The sequence below is a fragment of the Gasterosteus aculeatus genome, chromosome X (assembly GCF_964276395.1).
Source record: "Gasterosteus aculeatus chromosome X, fGasAcu3.hap1.1, whole genome shotgun sequence".
Classification (NCBI taxonomy): Eukaryota; Metazoa; Chordata; class Actinopteri; order Perciformes; family Gasterosteidae; genus Gasterosteus; species Gasterosteus aculeatus.
The window spans coordinates 19,406,027-19,429,568 of record NC_135698.1 but is presented as its reverse complement, the minus strand read 5'-3'; the positions used below and the strand labels follow the sequence as shown (position 1 = coordinate 19,429,568).

General features: G+C 44.3%; 1 protein-coding gene across 5 annotated transcripts in view; it reads right to left on the bottom strand.

Moving 5' to 3' along the window:
• Positions 1–4,579: 4,579 nt before the first annotated feature.
• The window catches only part of megf11 (multiple EGF-like-domains 11), a 60,146-nt gene continuing 41,183 nt past the window's right edge, over positions 4,580–23,542 (bottom strand). For 2 of the 5 annotated variants that reach the window (XM_040163452.2, XM_078083431.1), the window contains exons 11-26: positions 23,234–23,408; positions 18,589–18,709; positions 17,797–17,960; positions 17,609–17,711; positions 15,198–15,344; positions 13,828–13,962; positions 11,687–11,815; positions 10,991–11,119; positions 10,288–10,416; positions 10,015–10,143; positions 9,680–9,916; positions 9,017–9,177; positions 8,867–8,930; positions 7,450–7,485; positions 6,585–6,785; positions 4,580–6,306 (exon numbers count right to left, since the gene is read on the bottom strand). In XM_040163452.2, the coding sequence (XP_040019386.2) occupies positions 6,131–6,306; positions 6,585–6,785; positions 7,450–7,485; positions 8,867–8,930; positions 9,017–9,177; positions 9,680–9,916; positions 10,015–10,143; positions 10,288–10,416; positions 10,991–11,119; positions 11,687–11,815; positions 13,828–13,962; positions 15,198–15,344; positions 17,609–17,711; positions 17,797–17,960; positions 18,589–18,709; positions 23,234–23,408 (2,236 nt within the window). In that variant the 3' untranslated portion in view covers positions 4,580–6,130. The remainder of the gene's footprint in view (positions 6,307–6,584; positions 6,786–7,449; positions 7,486–8,866; positions 8,931–9,016; positions 9,178–9,679; positions 9,917–10,014; positions 10,144–10,287; positions 10,417–10,990; positions 11,120–11,686; positions 11,816–13,827; positions 13,963–15,197; positions 15,345–17,608; positions 17,712–17,796; positions 17,961–18,588; positions 18,710–23,233; positions 23,409–23,542) is intronic. The other 3 variants (XM_078083432.1, XM_078083434.1, XM_078083433.1) reach the window with 3 other exon arrangements.

The following is a 23,542-nucleotide window of genomic DNA, read 5'->3' as shown; positions in this document are numbered from 1 at the left end:
AGGATCAATATTAACTTAACTACAAAAAGAAATTCAGCAGAGGTCCCCAAATCCACCACAAGGATGACTGGATAAATGAATAAAAGAAGTCACAAAGCCACAAATAAACGTGTTTATGTGAAATGTATCAACGACTGACGACAGACATGTTGAAGTTTAGATTCATCTGACGGATGCACACATGTGGTTATGATCTTTTACTTCCTGCACTGGTCACTTTCTCAGACATGATATACAATGAAGTATAGCATCAGCAAAAACACATCAAACGAAAAAAACATGACAAACTGTCATCTTCTGTGGCCGTTCCACTCCATCAAATAACAAGCAGGATGTAAAGATGACGGCTCGTCATTACCTCCAATACGTCTTCTGTCAAAGGGAAGAAACGGAGCATCCATGGCAACAGCATATTTGGAAAAGTAACGTTCCTATTGCATGAAGAAGAAGCCAAACATGGCGATTTGACATTCACTTTAGATGTTGACAATTGACAGATATCTTTTGAGAAGGGAAATCAGACCAACTACTGTGACAGCTTTAGTTTGGTTTGCCTTATGTAAGTACATTCTGTCATTGTTGAGTTGTGAGACAGCCTTTCATTAGGTGTAACTAATAAGGGCGCTATGACTCATAGACTCATTATGAGTTAATATCCCTGCTGAATAATAGTGGAATTACCTTCTGATTTGGACTGAAAATGTGAGCCGATGGTTAGTGACGTAAATTAGGAGCTTGAATAAAAGGAACATCTATCAGCCAGCCGCATTTAACCAACAGATAATAAGGTAGATCACAAAATTGACATGACGCATTTGCTTTTACCATTTATGTGTGTATTTTGTTATTTTGTATGCATATTCAAAAACATGTGCAGCACATGTTTTGGTAGGAGTCTAGTCGTTAAAACCAGAGATCTTATTTTATCTTAAGTGTCCATCAGTTATTTTGGTGTTTTCATTTTATTCAATTTCTGGCAAAACACACCCAAGCACATTGGACATTTGATGTTTGTCATGTTTTGTATTTGCATTATCTGAAACTTTAATTAGGAGTCAGTAATCAAGGAGCACAATGATGAACGAAAACGTTCAGTGTCACTGGTTTCATCTATTTATTGTCTCTCACGTGCTCTTCCCCCTAGTGGCCAAAAGGCAGAACAGCAGTTTATAGTATGGAAAAAACACTCCCTTCTTCTTTTTTCAGTTCACTTACTTCCAATAACTTCTTGCATCTACTGTTTTCTGAGCGGGACTCTGCTTGTGCCTAATGAACGCTATTTAAACGGATTGTATAAACCTTCAAACTGGGTAAATAACTTAAACTGGTTAAACTGATTAAACTGAAATATTATTGTTTAATCAGCATGTTTTCAGTAGACGTAGTGGACGGAAATAGACATTCTTCCAAACTTTTAACCAGAGTAATCAGGTTTTGTTCAGATAAATGTCTCCAATGTCCCAGCTTAGACTAATATGGACACGTCCAGTACTCTCACAGAGATCTCATGATCTCTCTATTTACTCTAATTTAGACTAATCTTTAAAGGGATGATTGGTGTGGAGTTACGTGTGTAAAGGTACATTTTCATCTGAGTCGGGGAGCAGTTATAGACACGGAAGCAGTGATAATCATCACCCTCACAAAGATGAATACTGATTAGGCATTAAAAGCGGCAAAGTAAAGATCCAGGCCTGGTGTGATGGATCCTCACAGTTCCTGTAGCCGGACGTGACCGCAATAAAGATTTGCAGCTGAGCTCTGCTACAGACTCATCCACGGACAACAGAGTCAAATGTTGCATGCGCTATTAAACTGAGCACTGATTCGATTTGGGATTTTCTTCTGGGATGATAAAAAGAATTGAACAGAGGTAGTCATGTGCCAGTCCCTTCCACAACGTTTCATGATTGTTTTTTCCTCACCCCACATAAATCCGCCACCCTGGCGCCGAACAGCCGAAGTGAAGGTGACAGGTTATCCAGCGGCAGCGTGGTCAGCATCCAGGTACGGCCTCAAATAAAGTTTCGCCTCTGTCAGAGCATTTGGAAGTATAGCCACTTCGCTGTGGCAGCCGCTTTGAAAAAGCGCTTTGGTTGAAAGATGCCGCTTACGGGCTGACTGCAGCAGAAAGGATTGTGCCCGAGGCCTGCGTTAGTAAGCTGAAGCCCCTGCAGTTCTTCTTTTGACGCTGCAATATTTTACATTTCAATAATCAGCCTGAAGACAGTCCTACCGCGAATGATGCATCGTCCCGGGTGTTTCATTAAATGTTTTGCACCTACACTGTACGAACCCTGTGAGGGAGACATGAAGCTCTTCAGCCTCAAGATCTGAAAAGAAATGTGGGCTCTTATGTGCTGATGTTGGTTGTTATGACACCATTTGTTTGGGTCTGCTAGTTTGGTAGACAAGGGCGTTGAAAAAGTACAGATAAAAGTACTATTTCCGACAACAGCAACTCTTGTCCTTAGTACGTGAAACTTTATACATACATAAACACTCATCGACTTTAAGATATCACAGTTGATGCCCACTTTGTGTCAGCTTCTATGACAAGGAGAAGGAGGGTTCATTGATGTTATCGTATGTATTTTTAATTTATTTAATCAAATGTGCTATGTCAATTAAACCTATGTGCATTGTTACTCCAGAAAAGGATAATAATATGCAATTAACTCCGTGTGACACAGCGATATGGTTTTATTCCTCCTTTCCAAAAATGTCAATCGATAGAAATGAAATAATCCTTCTGAAACAGTTGCCGCTGCTGCAAGAAATTAGAATTGATGGAGCGTGGTCGTATACAGATGAATTTGCCAGGACGACTTATTGTATCCTTAGAACAGATGATGGAAATAACGAATTAAATTCCTTGGTTAATGTAACTCGTATTGAAACTTAAACCAGATTGTATTCTCCTTTCAGTCTCTGCTCTGCCATCAACACTACGTCTAATAAATTGAATAACATCTCGGTTCTCTTACTGTCTTTAAGTGTCGCAAACAGAGCTGTGAGACGTCACATTCATTGTAGGGACGCCATGCAACAAGCTGCATAATTGTAATCGCCTGCTGTGTGACCGACTCTTCGTGCATCTCTCTCCTTCTCGTTTTGTCTGGATCACTTGAACTTGGTTGTATTCGGTTCACCAGGTTCTTGACTTGCTGTCACATTTTCTCGCGGTTAAACATCATTCAGGGCTTGCTGTTGGCGCTCGGAGACGCAGTATTTTAATTGCATAAGATATATTTTTTAATAAATATAGTGTCCATGCCGTGGCTAAAGGCAATAAATAACTGTGCTAAAAGTTTAGTCCATTCATAGAAAAGACTGCAGGCTTGTAACATATGTAATTAATGGCTTTTAAATGTTATTGTATTGTGTGTGAGACAAATATGATTTCACCAAGAACCAATGCATATTGAAGGAATACTATAATATGCTTTAGTTTCTATTTGGATGTATTTGGATAGCATATAATCTAATTTGTACTTAGAAAAATAACAAATATGCTTAAATGTTTTATCTCTTGCACACCAGCTTGACAGGAAATGAAAATCCTGTCTTTGCCTCCTTCCAATGGTTTCACTACTCACCTTGCGTCAGTGATGTAGGCTGCAGGTCAGAGATGAAACTGGCTTGAAACCTTCATTCATAGCCGTTTGCTTAAGGTGAATTATGCAAAAAAAAACAGTTGAATTCAGAACTGATGCAGGACTGGCAGCGATGCCTATTCAGAGCCATTAAGTAAAAGTAGCTCTACCAGTGTAGAAACACTGCAATGCAAGTAAAAGTTCAGCATTCAGACCTTTACTATGTGCAAACAGCAACATTTGGAGCAAATCTGCTGGCTCTCAACATGACGACAGCTGAGTCAGCGGCTCGCAGCCAGCAGCGCAAACAACATTATTCACATTACAGGGAAGCCGAGTGTTGGTGCCACGTTTCAGCAACACAGTGGACAGCCAGGGATGCGTGATCGGTTGTAACCACTGAAGGAGAGCAGTGCTGTGTGACGGACTGGAGCTGGACAGAGGGGCGCGCTCACGTGCACCCACGTGCACTAAAAGCACATGGTGCCGGCCCAGCGATGTCAACAAAAAACGAAGATGTCGGAAAACAACACGCAGACAAAGAGACTATTCTCTGCTCAGGAAGAACTTACTCCACCCTAATGTTAGATAGCAAATAGATGTATCATATCATCAGGTTAAGAAGAAGAAGACATCTGGGACAAATAACACAATAATGTTTAAATTACAAGTTACACAGAACTGTGAAACCTACAATTAATGAGTGATCACCTCTTTGAAAAGCTTATTTATCATGAGAGACAAAATGTCCATATTCATTAATCAAAGTGAGAAAGGAGGCTATGATTTTGGCACAAAGTAAAGATATTAGTAATATTTCTTATCTGTGAGGGTGGAATTTTTCATTCGTGAGAATTTTCAACATTCATTTGCAATAATGTTTTGAAATTTTTTCAGCAACAACCGAAAAGAGACGTATCCAGTGTAACAGCTGACACAAGATGTAAATGAATCTTCTGTAGTAACCTGATAACAAGCTTCTCATGACAGAATAGGCTTTTAATTTAACTTATGTGCCAAAACAACAAGCAGCATTGGTATGACAGCAACACGTAAAATATGATCTACTGTCACCACACTGGTCAAAGATGTCATACTGTCCATTACTAATGAATCACTGTCTGGGCACCGTTGTCAACATGTTATTGCTCCTAAAGAGGGTGAAATGGAATTCACATAGTGAATGAATAAATTCAGTTCAATTAAGGAATAATTTAATTTGCCTGATAAAAACATCAAATATTTAAGAAATTAACTTTTTACATACTGTGTGGTTCGTAAATACTTTGTGGGTCTAGACTTCAGGGTCAGATGAAATCTTATTTTTAATTTACAATTTGACAGAAAGAGAATGCACATTTTAAGTAACTTCAAAAACACACACAAAATGACACTGATCATCTCACAAGAAGATAAATTGTGTGTTATCTACATCAGTGGGTATCTATTATCTGGTCATGCTCATCTTTTTTAAATTCTAGTGTCACATTGATAAAAAGTCACCCTACTAATATAAATTCATAAATAAAGCCATTAGTTGTATGAATACAAAACATAAAAGTAATATCAAAGTAATCCCACCTTAATACCCAATAATTAAAAAATGTAAACTAAGACATTTGTAATAAAAGTACTTAAGAAAAACAACACATTATCTGATACCGTCATGAGTGTGGAGAGAAAATCCAAACTATTGTACTCGTGTGTCTAACGGCATTATGCTTAAACACTGGTGCCCTGAATGCATCTCTGGAAACATCAGGCCCTAATTACACTGCAACTTAAAAGAAGCTCTTGAGTTACACACACACAATGGTATGCCTTCATTTTAAATGTGTGATCATTACTGGATAACAGAGAATAAAAAGAGCATTACAATAATTTACAATTTATCCATGCTTTATCAGAGTTGGATGACTCTCAGTCGGGTTTCCATGGTTAACATTTAGAACAGAGAGTTATCTACTAATTGACTGAACGTTTGTATACCTCGGAGGAAATAATCATACTATCTTCATGTCAGCCGTGTTGTGATCTGCAGCTGCTGCACAAACTCAGACACTCTGATGTCTGTATGTAGTAAATCTTCGCCTGCTTTGAAATGGTCAAGGTTGCTATTCCTTTCTCCCTGCGGAGCAAATCACTTCCGTTTATGGGACGTTATAAACACTCGGCTGCTCCACAACAGTAAACCTACATCATGGGCTTAAAAAGAGCGTGAGCACAGCTCTCTCCCTCTAAATAATCTGTCCGCCCAATCCATGTCTGCTGCCCTTAGCACTGTTTGGAACTATTATGTTCCCCTTCAGGAGGTCCATAAAGACGCCGGGCGGCAGTTTGAATGATCAGTTCAATAAGAAAATAAAACGGTCGAATGGTCGCTGGTGTGTGTGACACTTTCCTCCCCCCCCCCCCCCCCCCTTCAGTGCCACAGGCTGCAGGGAGCCAAAGAGTAGGTTGGCCGTTGGTGTGATGTTGGCTGAACGTCGCCCGGATGCCGGCACCCTTTCAGAGTCCGACGGAGGGTTGGCCTTCTAGAGGAGGGAGCTGGGGCTCTCCGGGGGCGGTGGGGGGGTGTGCGTGGGGCTGTGGCGCATTGGCAGTATGTCATAGTGGCCGGGGATGTGGCTGCTACGGGGGAGGTCATAGGGGCTCTGGGAGAAGCCGGTGGCCATCCCGTTGGGTCCCTGCAGGACGCTCACCGTCGCTTCTGTGGTAGTTTAGGACAGAAGGAAGGAAACAAGTCGGAGAAGCACGTAAGAAACACTGAGGAGCGGCACGCACAGGATGAGGATCAGAGAAGAGAGGTTCATGCAATTTACATTTCCTCTTCTCAAGGTTTACAAAAGTCTGCACAGCATCACAGCAGGGGACGTGACCGGAGAGGCTATAAGCTGCAGGATCCTGCTGAGCTCCACACACACACACACACACACACACACACACACACACACACACACACACACACACACACACACACACACTCACCAGCATCATAGACATTCCTGCTCACAATGCCCAGGAGGGTTGCAGTGCCTCCAAAGGGCACCTCACGGTGGGAGGGGGACTTCATCTCCACATAGCTGCTCTCTGTGTGCTTGGCAGCCAAGCCTGGTGGCTCTCTAATGGTGGCGTATGGATTCTCACTATTCAGGGAGCTTTTGCCACACATGGAGCTCTTGACGTAATCTGCAGTAGCCGCGAGACAAGGACATATTCAGCATCAAAAACCACAAATGGATTGCCACTGACTTATTGGAGTGGTATTAATGTCGGACTCTGATATCACCACTGAAATGTAGAGTCTGCGGCCCAGTGAATGGCAGCGACTGCCGTTGCCGTTCTGAAGAAGTTGTACATCTTTTGTCACTGGCAAGTGACCAATGGTGGTATATAGTAATCAGAGTACAAAGGGGAGAGAGTTGAAGGCTCATCTCATCCATAACAGTCTCATCAGTCTGATAAGAGGCCTCATTAGACAGCAGCATAGCTCCTTCAGACCACTCTCCACACCCCTGGGTCACCCACATTCACCACAGACTGCGCAATGTGGGAGACAAAATGACTTATTGGGCACTGAGCCATGGAGCGCAATAACCGCTGGAATAAAAACCAATGATCTTGTCCAAAGTGAAGAGAGTTTTCACATAAATCATGAAGAATATGAGGGTGTGGTATTTGGGATCAGAGAATCTCTGGGGGGGTAGAAACCAAATTGGGAAATTGATACATGGGATGTTGAGCATTGAAGGATTTTGTTATATTGGTGCTGGTGAAGCTTAACAGGATTCCACACGCAGTATGTGACAAACACACACACACACACACACACTTACTAAAATGCATGAGTTACCTGGTTTGGAGCATCTCTGTGTCTCCCCCTGAACATCTGAAGCAAATGTCCAAACATAACAGTCAAACACAACGTTTGAATTCACCCCCCTAATGCGAGAGTGTTGACATGCAATACTTCATAAAAAATGTTCAACTTTATTTGGAAGAATACGAGGAACGTGAATGAACGGAATAATTCCCCCGGGCTTACAAGCTTATATAATCAACGGTGGTCATAATGGGATACTTGCCAAACAACAACACATCATGAAGAGAGGACAAGCCTGTTAAGGCTACATCAGTCCATTACTTAAGTGCAGCTGAGAGGAACATCAAAGAGGTTTTTTTTATTTTAAAAGGAACCTGTCATTATGATTCATCTTCCGTCTGCTTTGACCCAAAATGAAAATGTTCACATTGAGATATCAGACTTTTTAGTCGGGCATTACAAAAAATGATTTTTGCAGAACGCTCAGCAACAACAAGCCCGAAATGAGTACACAAGATTAGCATAAGATAGCGCAGTATTTATAATCTCCTTCCGTTTGCACCACGACTACCACAATGTCTGCCTCGAATAAAAGACTAACAAATTGTAGCACTTAGATTGTACTTATAACGCCACTTATCTATAGCAAATTGGAAATTGGCTTATTTGAGGAAATTGCACTTTCTTGTTTCTTGCTCTTCTGAGTTTGTGTCCTTATGGTTGAATGCACTTATTATAAGTTGCTTTGGATAAAAGTGTCAGCTAAATGACATGTAATGTAACGTAATGTAACTACAAAATTTCCATGATCTATATATTGATCATATAACCTCAGTAACTCTTTTAGCATGGGTACACAATAGTAACACAGATGGGCAACTTAATGAGTTCATTAAATGCACAGCATGTTTCCTTTTATATTATTACAACTGTGTTTTACTATGTTGTCATTCATTATCTGTTGATACACCAGTCCTCATACCCACAGATAGAGAGGAGTTATAGGTTTTATAGTGTTATTAACCATTTATGAAATGTCAATGTTAAGGACAAAATATGGGTTTCTGAAACAGGGCTAGATTTTTTTGTGACACTTCAATTTTCTATCATTTACAACCAAGGAGTGTAGTATCTGACCCAGCGTAAGCCATCATTGAGAAACGTGCCTCTCGGGGAAGTGAAAGCGGACTAATGAGCCCACAGTGAACCCGATTCACCTCCTCTCCACTGCTTCTCTGCCCCACCCGCATATCTTATCAAAATCAGAGCAAAGGTTATGTCTAACAAGAAACCCCTGGTTCATCTTCATTCACAGCAGGGCGGCTCTGTCCTCGCTGGGTCCTCTGTGAGGTTTGTGATGACGACGCGTGGGTCTTTGCCCTTGAACCAAGGATCCTACAAAGCATTCAGGCTGTAGCATCATATTCAGTGAGAGAGGTGAACTCACCGAGGTCATTGAGGTTGCAGTAGGCTCTCCATTCGGCGCCGTTTCGACTTTTCAGGGTGCTTGACTGAGAGAAAGAGCACAGTTTTGTGTTGCGTTGTGTACTGTGGCATGAATAAATGACATGTTAACGCGCGCGGAGAGTCGGCATACTTTGAGGGTCAGCGTGCCATCCAGGTTGCTGGAGATGGTTGAGACAACGTTACACTGGGCCACAGTGTGGTAACTGGGGTTGGAGAAGCACGGGCCACCGCTGCCCTGGTTGGGATTGACCTCGGCAGCGTTGGTCCTCATCGCTACAGTGCTGCCACAATCTGAGGGTTTAAACAACGACGGAGAGCTTTGAAAACGTTCAAATACGGACGCGCATGGAGATTTCACATTCGGCAAAGAAAGTCATCAGCACTCACTCTGAAAAGTGCCGGATTCCTTTTCATGCCGTGCATCATATGTTGCTGCTGGTGACTTAATTTGCCAATTTTGTTATTTCTATTATGATATAATGATATGGTCAACCATCAGACTTTGAAGACACTTGAGTTAAGCATACCGGCCCTTTAAATTGTAAGTACATTTAAAACAAATCAAGGTTAATCAGATGTACGGTCTAGTTGATGGACAAATTCAGTTTGTAGAATCAGCTTCGTAACACATTTGCATTTTATTGATGAAACTGCTTATTCTTTTATTGATTAATAGAGTAGATACAATGTCAAATAAAACCTTGATTAATTGCCCAATACTTCTACTCCACATCTCAGCATGCAGCATCATGTCCCTAGTGAGCAAGTAGTATAGGTGTAAATGGTGTCTTACCAGACAGGGAATAGTCTGTGTTGGTGATGTGCATCGCTTGTGTGTAGGACACACTGGGCTGGATCTCGTGGCCTTTGTCCCTCTGCCTCTGTCTGTACCACACAAACAGGCTGAGCATGGCCATGATGATGAGGAGTAGAAAGATGATGCCCATCACGGCTCCTGCAGACTGCCGCTCCGAGCCTCTTGCTGGGCTAATCTTGGTGTACGGGTTCAGCTCCTCCATCATAAGAGCTGCTACAGAGAAAACACAGGACGTTAAAACGCTGAGTGCACAAACCACTAATTGAGTGGCAACACAGCGGAGAGCCTCCACCGTCTCGATCATCTCCCACCTTGGTCACAACGGATGCCTTTGTATCCGGGGCTGCAGTAGCACGTTCCAGTCACGTAGTCACAGGTGGCATTGTTCAGGCACTCACACAGCTGCTGGCAACCGTACCCGAATGCACCAGCAGAACACTCTGCGTGCGAGAGAGGTGCATTACTACATCCGTCAAAATTAAAGCACTCAGAGCGGCAGCCAAAGAGTACATAGAACACGCACAGAAACACACACACAAAAAACATAAAAGGTAATTATCCTCAATGCGCTGGGCCAACTCAACTCTGCTCACAGCTCGTCCCAATGAAGCCCGTCCGGCAGGCGCACTGGCCAGTAACGTGGTCGCAGTCCGCGCCGTTTTGGCATCGGCAGACTTCCGAGCAGTCCCTGCCGTAGAACCCCGAAGGACAGCCTGGGACAGAGACGTGTAAAATGTTGGGGTGGGGAAAACAAAGGGAGACAATGTAAAGAGTCAAGGTCATATTACAGGAAGACACGGAAATCAATACTATACAATGCGCCCGCAGCCTCCTCAATAAAGTGAATGAAATCAACCATTTCCTGCTTCAGCAGAATGTCTGGTTAACGTAACGTCAAGCTGGAAATATAGAACGAGACAAATGGAAATAGTAAAAATCTATCAGAGCGAATAAGGAAAAAAAAAGACATTTCCCTGCACAAGTGATGGAGCGTGACACCACAATAAACAGACCCTTGGGCTGATGGATAATGTAATTCAGTTGACTCATGTAGATGATATGCACTAGCCATTGGTGAATTACTTGAATGTATAATTAGCAAATTAATGAAGTGACCATTAATGTTATTTTGATGGTGTGCTCCCCCATAAAAAAAATGCAAATAAAAATCACTTAGTTGCCCAGTTTGTCTCCAAAGAAATGATTCTCACATGTCATCTACTGCAGTCCTGCTTGACTGCCAGTAGATGCCACTGTGTGTCTGTCAGCCGGGCGGGCGAGACTCACGCTGTGTGCAGTAGAGTCCGGTCCAGCCGGGGCTGCACCTGCACTCTCCATCGTGGACGCTGCACTGGGCTCCGTTGTGACAGTTACACGAGTTGAGACAATCGGGGCCCCAGTGCCCAGACGAACAGGCTGCAGACGCCAGAGAGACAGTCAAGCTCACGGTCACGCACGCACGCACCCTCCCACACCAACTCTATGGCCTCACGCACTCTACTATGCGTACATGAACCACACAACACGGAACCTTCTGAGGAAATGCCCAAATATTTGCACACGTGCGTTGAAGACCACGTTGTCGCCCACGAGAGGCGTTGTTCTTGGAATTGGGGAAACCGCTGCATCGAGTCCAGACAAGGAGACGACGAGCAATGTCACATTCATCTGATAGCACCTTTCCGTGGTTTCTTTAACTAGTTATTGCAATAAAAATCACACACATGACATCATGTGCTCAGAGCTCTGCTAATGATCTTCGGCCCACGGCACTAATCAACGAGCCTAATGTATCGTAACAATGACTTAAACAAGCTATCAGTTTTAAGTAATCTGGGGATGAGGGTGGTAGTTGGAACATATAGGTTCATGAAAATGATGAATGTGTATAACGGCATATGTGAGGGAGAAATTAGGATTGGAGTCACACTATAACAGGGGAAGAATGTGAGAAAAGCAGCGGATGAGGCACATAAGTCACACCGTGAGAGCAATCCTCCCCTATCCATCCAGGGAAGCATTGGCAGGAGCCATCGATGGGGTTGCAGGTGCCGTTGTTGGTACAGAGGCAGATCTCAGCGCAGACCCTCCCATACCTGCCACTCGGACAGACTTAAAAACACAAACGCAAAAAAAAAACACTTCACAAAACAACACCTCATCTGCATAGCACGCATTACCTGCAAGTCGGTTATTATTATGACATCAAACTCATTCTGCCAAAGGTTGCGTAAACACATTCCTCTAATGGATAATGCTGTTTTATTTGAGTGGACATGAAGTGAGGTGAACTGCTTAAACAGAAGGAGGAGTCAGTCACGGCCTCCAGCGGCACAACTGCCCCATTTACACTCACTAGAGTGGGATGAGTGATGTGCCACAGAATTAAAATAGACCATGTACACAGACCACTGTATACATTTTTAATGAAATTAATATTTCAATGCTCCCTGGCGCTCTTCAATAAAAGATCTAATTTCCAATGAAGCCTCCATTGTGTTTTCTTGTTGGCCCGTGAGACAAATTGTACCAAGGTGTCTCTAACTGTCAGGACCAGACAGCTGCAGCACCAGCAGATACATCAAAGGTCTCACATAAAGAGAATAGTCCAGCGTTAGAAATATCAGATAAGGTGGCTGGCTGTGAAAGAAATGGGTCTAACTCATTTTAATGTGGGGTGATTTTAATGATTACATTTCAACGGTCTTTCCCCTCTTCTTCAGAGCTCTTTCAAGCTCCTTCAAGCAGGTTGTCATTAGGCCACGAGGTTGGCTCCCCCATACTGCCGCTTCTGGGATTCAATCCTCAACACGCTGGGAGAGCTTCATTAGTCCGGGACTTTGTCCGCTGGACAGAGGGCGAGCGAGGAGGCAAGCGGGATGTGCGCGTTTGTTGGTCACCTCCGTCCCTCGTGGCTTCGCGCCTTCTCACCAGTAATTACAGTCCAGACAAATTAGGGCTCAGTTTCTTTTTTTCTTTTTCTCTCCCTTTCAGCTAACCTATTAAACTTTTATTTGTAAGACATTGTTTAAAGCCATGACAGAGAATTCCAAAGTTACCCTTTGCCTTTCTGTAATCTATGAGGGGAAAAAAAGGTCTTTTCATTAAAATAAAATCGACGCTACCTTTAGGTGTCATTTCTCACTGCGTGATGGAGAACAGATAACGATGCATCGACGCAACAAATACCGTCGCTCACATAAAGCAGCAGACGAGTCGATATTAGACAAACGGTTAACGTATTTGCTTTTGAATAGATGATACTTGAAACCGAAGGATTTCACGTTTTGTATTGTATTCCATGCCTTGATATTTTTATTAATGCTACTAAAAATGTACTTGGCTTTAATACATACAAGGCTAATGGTTACATCATCACAAAAAAAACTTTTTTGTGTATCATAAACACATTTATGATAATGTATTTGCGATATTCAAAATTGCAAAATCTTCAACAAACACATCGGTGGCTAAAATAATGAACTGTAAAGATGTTTTCTGTCGACGAGATCGTCTGTGATTAAAACAAGATCGCTGAGGCAATACTTCTTGTACCACGTTTGCCTTGCAGTTACCCTCAACAAGAAGACATCTTGTCGGCACATGTTGTTTCTTTGGCTGTTTGTGTCCAAGAAAAGCAATTTGCACGCAGTTTTCTTTGAAGAAGGAGGCAAAGGGCACAGCAGCCTTTACTTCACATGTTCCTTGTCTCAAGTAATATAATTCCTAGTCAGCAATATTCAGCAGCCTGTTGGTAACCATTATTCAACGTTCCAAGGTTAAGAGGCCATTGGGAGGGACGGCAGGTCGTCCATTTGGAGTTGTTAGAGCCACTGAGCCCAGCTAGTGTCCTCAAAGAATGACATGAAGAACTTTTTGGGATATAAACTATTGTGGACATAGTAACCTATGACGTATCATTTTTACTATTACTTTTTGTTATAATCAACGTTAGCCCCTGACCCTTTTTAATACACTGTCTAGACCGAATGCCAGACATTTTCATAAATACAAATGAACTTTCTACCTTACTAGTAGCGACGACGCAAACATCAACCGTGAATGAATTTGACGGTAAGTGAAACAGCAGGAAAAAGGTCAAAGGCACGGAGGGGGCTACTCGCCTTGGTTGCACAGAGACCCAGAGTAGCCGGACAGGCACTCACAGTGGCCCGTGACGTGATGGCACGGCCCGGTGCTGTGCACGCACTGCGGACACGACTGGCTGCAGCGATGCCCGTAGAACCCCGGAGAGCAGGCTGCGGACGGCACAGCGCAGCAGGAGAGCAGAGGGAACGGACAGCGTTAGAGGGACGAAGGGCTATGTACAGTATGTCGTATGAAAAGGGGCACGACAAGAGTGATCAAGGGCGCACAGAAAATCAAGACCGCAAGAATGAAAGCAGAAGAGACGGGAGGAGACGGCCGACGGTGGGGGACAAAGCAGAAAAAGTCTTTATTTTGATCCCTCCCATTTCATCTGCTTCCACAGAGTGAATAGTAAAGTAGTTGAGTTTTGATCGTCTATAAGACACACAACTGTGTGTTAATGCAGATTTTGAATGTGGGCCACCAACGAAATTTTCAAATGGGATGAAGGTGTAAGGGTGATTATACTAACATTTTACTCAAACCAACATATTTTCACTTAACTTTGGTGACATTTTTTTTTTGTTTCTATTCCGTTCCAAGTCCATTCTTTCTACAGTAAAAAAAACCCTTTTAGAATTAACATACTGAGCCTCGGCTGTTTCCCAACCGTGCAATGTCAACTTTACCCCTGGGGTTTGGATTTGACGTAAAGCATCTGGTGAGCTACACCTCCATCATCTGGAGGAACATGTAATCCTCCAATTTAGGTCTCAACGGGAAAACCAGCAAAACTGCAGTTATGAGGTTTTCACCTGATGAGAACATTATCTGTGTAAACAATGAATTTGGAGGAGTAATAACTTCGTCCCACACACACACACACACACACACGAAAGGTAGGGGGAGAGAAAAGGAGAGAGAGAGAGAGAGAGAGAGGTTCGGAGAGATTGTTTTACGTTCCACTCAAATTGATGTTTACAGGTTTGTGACTGTGAATATCACTCCCAATCAGTGAGCTCATCACTTGAGAGCGACCCCAGACAGACCCCATTCGCAAAGCACAGCCAGCACTCCCAGTGAGCCCGCCCTCTGATGAGCCTCGGACGAGGAATGTGAGTCTCCCACTGTGCCTTGGTTGTTGAGGACAGGACAGCAGGGTGAGTGTGTGTGTGTGTGTGTGTGTGTGTATGGGTAGACACTGTGATTAAGGGATAGCAGTGATGAAGCGTTTACATTCAAGTAGCTATGACCGACAACCAAGTGCTCCTCCTCAGCGGGATCACCCTTCAACAATTGTGCAAAGATCAAAGCAAGGTCAGTACTGGGCCGGAGTTGTGGCGTCCTAAAGCGTGCGCCCAGAGAGGTTACTTGGGGTGAAAAAAAAGAGAAAGAAATGTCTCACTTCTTTTGCAGGACGTCCCCCTGTAGCCAGGTGCGCACACACATGTACCGTCTTCTGGAGAGCAGGATCCTCCGTTCTGACAGGAACAGCTGACTGAACAGTTGGGTCCCCAGAAGCCTTGTGGGCACACGTTATCACAGTGGATTCCTGCGGGAACATCACACGGCTATTCAGCGAATGCACACTAATAAGGCTAAGAGACTGGTGGACAGAGCCTTCCGTCTGTAAAAAGACATCATCAAAGAACAATGCCTGATCACAGTGGATCTGTGGAGGGTTATTCACGCAGCACGGATACTCGCTGAATGAAGAGTTGTTGTTTTGTTTTTTTTAGTTCAGCCCACCCTTTTATTTTTGATCTGACTGGGGCTGCCTGCCAGTGCACTGTGTTAATTATTAGGGTTGGGTCTCCAGAGAGGCCCAGCCTGTCTCCCATTCTCTTTCAGCAGCGCCGCGGTAGTGCACGCAGCCGAAGGGACGCACTCCAGCTATAAGAGTAAGTGTCACTGTGTGTTTTTAGGACACCAACCAACCAACCAACCAACAAACGCAAACATTGCACCCGTACAGTGTTCTCCATGTGTACATGCATGCATTTGAAAAAAGGGTCATTCACATGTACTGAACAAAAATATACCCCTGCACGCACTCAGGCACACGAGCACACTTAAGAGTGAGACATTGACGCACACACGCAAACTCCGCAACCTTTCAAGCAGCAGCCCTTAGTTTGAATCCTCATTTGAAATTTTCTTTGACTGAGAATATGTGAGAATGGCGTGGCCATTAAAGCAGCATTAGTGCAGTACCTTTGAATTAAACCTGGGCTAAACTCTGGAGACTCGCGTTGTACAGTAACCAGGACGCCTCAGGGGATGAACGGATGAGTAAAGGAGAGGAAATGTTAGCGCTGATGAGGACGGGGCATGGTAACCGTGATTTAGTCGGAGGGCCGGCCATGGACATCAAAAGGAGGGCAAAGCTTGTGTGTTTAAGGTTCTGCTGGGCCAGGCAGAAAAAGAAAAAAAAACATGACCGCATTCATTTTCTGACGGTAATGGCAGACAGAGCAACACACTTTTCAGTCTAATGGCGACAAACAGAGGGGCTTTGGATGCCTAGCAAGGGAGAAGAAGAAAGACTGGGAGAAGCCAGAACTGAAGTGTCTTCAAAGGAGGCTTTTTCGCTGAGAAGTGCCAGAGGTCCCACTATCCAATTTGCAGAGAGTGAGCAGAGGAAAGCAAACCTCTCTCTCCCTCTTTAAGTCTCTCTCTCAGTGCATGTAAACACACACACACACACACACACACTCTGCCTGCTCTAGGACTTAGAATCTATTCACACATATAAGGTGAAGTCGTATTAAACATGGGCGAGCATGAAGCGTGTGCATCAATGGTCCAGTCGCAGTGCGGCCTGATGTCAGGCTTACGACAGTCCAGCAACAACTATGTGGGTCACAGACAACTTACTGGACACACTCTCAGACTCACGGTTCTTAACAGTTTACAAGAAACCCCAAAATAAAACAAACTACAAGTTGACAGCAAAGTAGCTCCAGCCTTTCTGTAAATAGACATATTCTTTTTTTGGGGGGGGGGGTGCGGGCTCAGTTCCGTGACGAAACCGACATCTTCCCCTCTCTAGGTGCTCGTTCCTTCAGAGAGCCCCTTGTCAAGCCTCTGCGATTCGAGTGTGCACGTGTGTGTGTTTGCGCGGGCTGCACGTCGCCCCCAGCCCTGCACCCCGGTGACTCAATTAAGGCCGACAGATGGTCCCAACTTGTGCAGGATTCAGAGCATGAGAGACCCGTTTTCGCCCGCGCCGTTCTTGCAGATAATAAAACCCACATTGTTTCCCAGAATAAATGCCCTAAGCTCGGGAGGCTGAACGGAGGGGGCTGCTGGGAGCTCCCAGGCTTGACCTTTCCTGCTGAATCCATTCCACTCCCTGACCGCACCTCTCCACCCAGGCTCAGAGACCAGGGCCTCAGCCAGCCCCCTGCATTTGACATTCAGATGCGAGGCTCCATTTTCAAGCATAATGATCCTCACCCTTTCTGTGACATTCATACCTCTACCTCTTTCCCTGTCAGCGAATGTTTGAAATGACGAGAAACAAAACAGAGAGCCATTGACTGCGTACTCTGCGTAGAGTCAAGACAAGCTGGAACTTTAAATAACGAAACAGAGCCAACGTTTAAAACGCATGAGAGGGGTTCAACATTACCAGCATGCAGTGTGTTCGCAAAGATCATTTATTTAGAGCACAATTTTTTTATTCTCCTACACTGCCGGCTCAGCGGGAAAAACAGAAATGAACATTTAATTAAGAAAACAGTGCTGAGACATTCTGTAAACATATTGTAAAATTGTGTGTCCCTGCTGCTCATTAGTAACAGCGATACTGACCTGTCCAGCCGGGGTAACAGCGACAGTAGCCACCCACCGGGTCACAACCATCAGCATGGCTGCAGTCACAGCGCTCGCGACAATCCAGCCCGTAAGTGCCGTCCTGACAACGATAAAACACTTTAAAGGTGCACACAGGTCACGATGGGACAAAACCCGCCGCTGGGTTAAAAAAGACTCAGACTTACTGGACAGGACTCGTCGCAGTGCTCCGCCCTCCACCCGGGGGAACACGTGCAGACGCCGTCCATGGGGTCACATGCAGCTCCGTTGGCACATGAGCATGTGTGATTACAGCCCGGACCCCACGTACCGCTGGAGCAGAGGATGGAGCAGTCCGTACCCTGCCAGCCTGGAGGTCGAGGAAGCACAGGAGAATATGAAGCGAGTGTTGTAGATACAGCCACGTTGCATTTCAGCTACACAACTCCAACGCTACTTAATGATAAATAAATAACATACAGTGGCTCCCAACCTGGTATTCACACCTTCAAGATGCATTGGAGGGATTGGTTTAAGGATATTATGCAGGTGTATGTGTTGCCCTGCACGGCTATAGGGATGCCAATGTTTCATACATAAGCTGAAATATCCCCGAAAGGTTATGGTGAAATGTTTTGCAGACAAAAGACAGAGAGAGGATGATCCCATCATTTGTCCTGCACCATCCCGCGCAGCTCAACGTTTCTACTGAAATAGCTCTACGTGAGGGATGGCACCAAATGTTTCCTAAAAAATACTTTCATTAAGAATTGCTTAAATTATTTTTGTATTCATTAAACAGAAAACCAAAGCAGAGAATGAATGAAAGGCAGCGGACATCTGGCGTTTGTGTGAACGACTGTTCGTCTGTGGAAACAACCAAAGTCTGTGTGTGTGCACCCTCCTGTCTCTGCACATACAGTGCACTCGCTGTAGCATATCTCATAAAGCTCGGGAGTTGCTTTGAACCTTTAACCCGTGAGTCAACTGTTCTGTACCTTCCCTGCAGATGCAGGAGCCTTCGACGGGAGAGCAAGCTGCGTGATTATGGCAGGAGCAGGTGGACATGCAGCTCGGTCCGTAGAGGCCGGGAGGACACACTGTAGCACAGTCCTCACCCTGATGTAGGAATAACGCAAAGTCATGGGAGAAAGAGTCAGCATGGCAATAAACGCTGACTGTGGCAGAGCAAAAATATGAATAATATAGTCTGAATAGATTCACTTCACACCTCCAACTGTTTATGTATAGTCATACTGTGTACAGTGTGAGGAGCAAGGCAACTGTGAAACTGAATTATTTCATGATAGCAACTACAGTTCAAAATGAGGACCCCCCCCACCTTCCAGTTATGCATTCTGTATATTCTGACAGCACCTACTCCCCACCATGCTTCCCTTCCCTCTCCCTTCTCTATCTTTAGGTTGGTCCAATGAAGGTCCATTTCCTTCCAAACCACTGGATGGAGAACAACTGACTGTTTAAGAACCTCGTTCACTGATGGTTTTCTCCCACCCGGTTGGTTGATGCGCCTTCACAGAGGGGCTTAGAATCAGAGAAGAATATCGTGAAGCTCCTCCTGTGCTGAAGCAGCTGGCTACGCCATGTGTATCTGAGGAAGCACATGCGTCTGCACCAGCCTCAGGCAAACAGTGGGACTTATTGGAGCGGGGCAGTATTTGAAATGACAAACGGGAGGAGAAAAAAAGCAAAACAAATAAGCCTGATGGTCAACTGGGTTGCGGTAAGATCCCGGTGACTCTCAATCTGCTATCAATAAGCGCAGCCACCTGTGGTCGGCAGCCATGCTGGCGCAGCCTTTAGGCCCCTTCCCATCGTATAAGAATGAACTATTGGGCAAAGGACACTGTGTATTCCTTCCCCGTCCTCTGCAGCCTGCTGTCATTAGATTTTCTCTGCTTTGAAGGCCAAGCACAGCTCAACTCCACCAGTCGTGTCCTTCTCCAGGCTGGAGATCACAGCAAGCCTATGGATTCCCGCACCCTCCTTTGCGCGCGCTGCCTTGAGTGACAGGTGACACAATGATTTAGAGTTCCAATTAGTGGCCCAGAGGAGTCCTGAGTGGCTCCCGCTTCTCTCACCAGAGCACTGGGGGACTGCTTGCTGCTCACCGCTCTCATTATCATTTTGAACTCAGTTTAAACAGGAGGCAGGAAGAGATGTGCCACTGGACGCCAGGGGCAGAGCACACATCTTAAAACACCTCCCCACGCACCACATAAAAGCGCCTGTCTGAGAAGTTTTTATCAATCGGTTGCAATAACCTTTGTTCTGTTGAACTAGAAAGCTTCAAGTCCGCCAACAATAGCAGTTCAGTTACAGTTGTTAAGTGTGACCAGTCAGCGAGGGCTGGTAAGGTTGTTTGGGGGCTGGGGGGGTCAGCCCGTCTTTAGAGAACAGGCAATTTACTGGTGGCTGGACTCATGGATAAAACGTCATGCAGCCACAAATGACCACATGGATCTTCGCCCGCATCCTTGGTTGCGTCCGATTCCACTTCGGTTTCACCCTCGTGGCGCAGAGAGCAGTGGTTGGTCTGCTCTCAAGAGGAGAAAGGCAACTCTCTCATTAGTCGACTGATTCATATTCTTTCTGAGCCGGGAAGGATAGAAGTCGGTATGTGGAGGATCATTATTAATACACGGGCTGTCAGTCCATAGCACGAGAGCAGCAGGACCTTACATAACTACACAGCCAACGAAGGCTGCAACCAGACCTGAGCTGCTGAGAGGCGGCCAGGTCGTCCTTGGCCGAGGCACTAAATTCATACCTATTAGTATCTTAATGTAATTGGAGCACCTTTTTTTTCCCAGAAAGCCTCTCGCTGACACAACATTGATCAGTGTGGTGCCCATTGAGACTAGATGCAAATGGAACCACTAATTACCAATCAGTTATACTCCTTAACAGTCCATCTAACTGCTGGACGAGCGACTGCGTTTTAAAATTCATGTAGCGAGACACAAAATCAACCCCTGAACCTTTCGATGGGACGGAAAAGCCCTGAGAGATAGAAAAAAAATATTTGTTTTCATCACCTACGAAGACTCCATTTATAACGCAATAACATTTCAGATTCAACAGTATGAGGAATCTGTAGAAACTGTACATAGGAAAGAACTGCAGATTGCGAGGGACAATGCCTGAATAGGTAACATGTAATCACTTTGTCCCAGTCAAAAAGAGCATGTCCAATTACTAGAGCTAAATCAAGCGTGCAGAAGCTCAGTCTGCTCCAATACTTTGCTTGGTTTGCCCCCTGATGGGACTCCAGAACAAAGATGCAGCAGGGTGGCTTAGTCCTATCAGCCGTCCCCTGAGGAAGCGACTTCACCAGCAATCACAGCCTCAACGCCATCAACAACTACATCTTAAAAGCCCCTTGTGTGATAATGGCCATGTGCAATGCACGTGAGAAAAGTAACACATAAAATAAAATAGGAGTAGAATGAATAGTTCTTTACTTAGTCATTCAGATGACTAATCTGTCGCTTTGGTCGACTAAGGTTTCTTTACTCTACTAGTCATTTGTAATTGTTTAGTACAGAATGAGCATCTCTGGTAAACAACAAATTGGCAATTTCATGTTATTCTTTGTAGAGAAACTCACTTTACTTTACAGATGCGTCAATTAAATCAACTACTAGTCAACCATATTCAATATTGTTCAGTTTAGGGGCGGCCTCAAATGGGACATTTTCATTCAAATCTAACAAGATATTTTATACCCTTTCTGCATGTACCATTGCCATTGCGACCATCACCATTAGTTACCATTAACTTTGAAATTGAACTAAAGCAACGCGTGGCGGGAGGCGGGGCTGAGGTTTGGCACTAATAATTGAAATAATGATAATAACATTGTGAAAGTAACACTAAATTAGTACATTCTTAAAAAACGTGATGCGTCATCAGCACCCTTTTGGAAACATTTTAGTTAAACAGGTTGATTTCTCCAGATGTGACACAGCTCCTTTCATGTAAAAATGCAGTATTAAATTATGATGCAATGAGAAAACTAATGTCAGACCGTTGGCTGGTTATCGAGCTCGCTAACTCTGCTGTGCTACACTGGTTACAGAAGAATGAGGCAAACAGCAGGATGGCGGCCGGGCGCCGAGCTGCCTCGGCCTGAAGGGAGAAGCTTTCGGACTCCCTTGAGCTGCGTCTGCTCTCTTCCCGACGAGCTTTGACGACACGGACGTGGTTTGTCATTATAGCAACTAACACAAATTGCCACTTTTCTTCTGTAGAGTTCCGTTTTATTTCTATGGTTAAACACTCAACAAGAAAGTCAAATCTCTTATTCCCAACAGAGCGGCAACTAGCTTTTGAATAGAAAACTACCATGTGTGCTCATCCTCCCCCCCCCCCCTCTCCCTCCCTCACACACACACACACACACACACAACAACAATCCTCCAAACGAGGTGTGTCTGTTCCAAACTGACTGCCTCCTTTCCTATCCAGCTCCTGCCCTCTAGCTCTGTTTAATGGATCTGGCAGCGTTTCTCAGCAGCCGCCAAAGAGAACAGGTGGAGCAAATTAAGACACAGTCTGCGGCTCCGCTCGGTAGCTCAATCCACCACACTGGCCCGCTGTAAGACACAGGCAATTTCCACTGAAATGTAATGTTGGCAGGAATGCAGCCTCTCGCTCCCTATTGCTCTGTAACTTCAGATTACAAGACAAGAAATACAATGGGAAAACTGATGGAAGTTACCCAACTAATTTGACAGTTGTAAGAAGGGCAATATGGCTGCACAAAAACGCAACCCCATGTAGGTCAAAGATTACATTCTTGCAGATGGGTCTAGGAATAAGGATCTTAGTTTTTCTCTTTGCTTCTCCACCTGCTGTCACAAGTTAAGGCGGATAAACCACATTTGTAAAATACACACGACTCATTATTAATGTCTGCAAAGGGCTGGACCAGATAATTCATCTTGAGCGACGCATTTCTTGTGGAAATCTATACTAAGGGAATAATAAAAGGGCTTCCTTTGCTTCTGCCTGCCCGTGTACGAAAAGCCTCTAAAGAAATACCGGGAACAGTTCCAGAACATTACGACCACATGACGCAAATATTTTACTACGGCCACAGATACAAATGAAGCAATCAACTTCTCTAATAAAGAGCTGTACAATACGGACCCTTACGTGCAACTTCTTTTATCAATATTTTAAGAAACTACACAGTTCCACAAGTAAGGAAGTTTTAGAAAAAAACATGAATGTAACCAACAATATAATTACAAGTTGTCACTCCGTAATTACAGCAGTGATTAAATAAAAGCAATTACAAAGAGAAAAGTGGCAACACAATTAATCTATTTAAACACAAAGTCATATTAACATGTCCTAATTAAGGTCGTAATGGTTTGCGTATCGATTGCTCCTCCTTTTTTATTTTTCCAATTGTGTTTAAACCCATTCTATTTCCTCCTTTCTTAGCTTGTTGCTCCTCTTCCTTCAGTGAATGTGGTCTCAAGTGTCAAATCGACATCAGATAAATCATAATAACACATGTGGCCTCTAAAATAACAATACATGTTACATGATAGCAGCTTAGTATTAATGCTGAATTACAGTTAAACAGCAGTGAGGATATAAGCCACTCACCATGTACCCGGGGGCACATGTACAGGTGCCTGTGACAGGATGGCAGTCGGCTCCGTTGGTGCAGCTACAAGGCAGCATGCATCCCTCTCCGTAGTATCCAGGAGGGCAGGTCTCATTACAGTAAAGGCCGGTCCATCCCACAGAGCAGGTGCATTCACCAGAAAGCGGGTGGCAGCTACGACACAATGAAAAAGAAAGATGGGGAAACCACAGGCGGAATGAGGAAAAGTTTCAACTCTTCCTTCATGAGCAGGGTCAAAGTTTGAGGTCTCCGCCAACATGGATTCATCCCTCTATGAGTCTACGTGC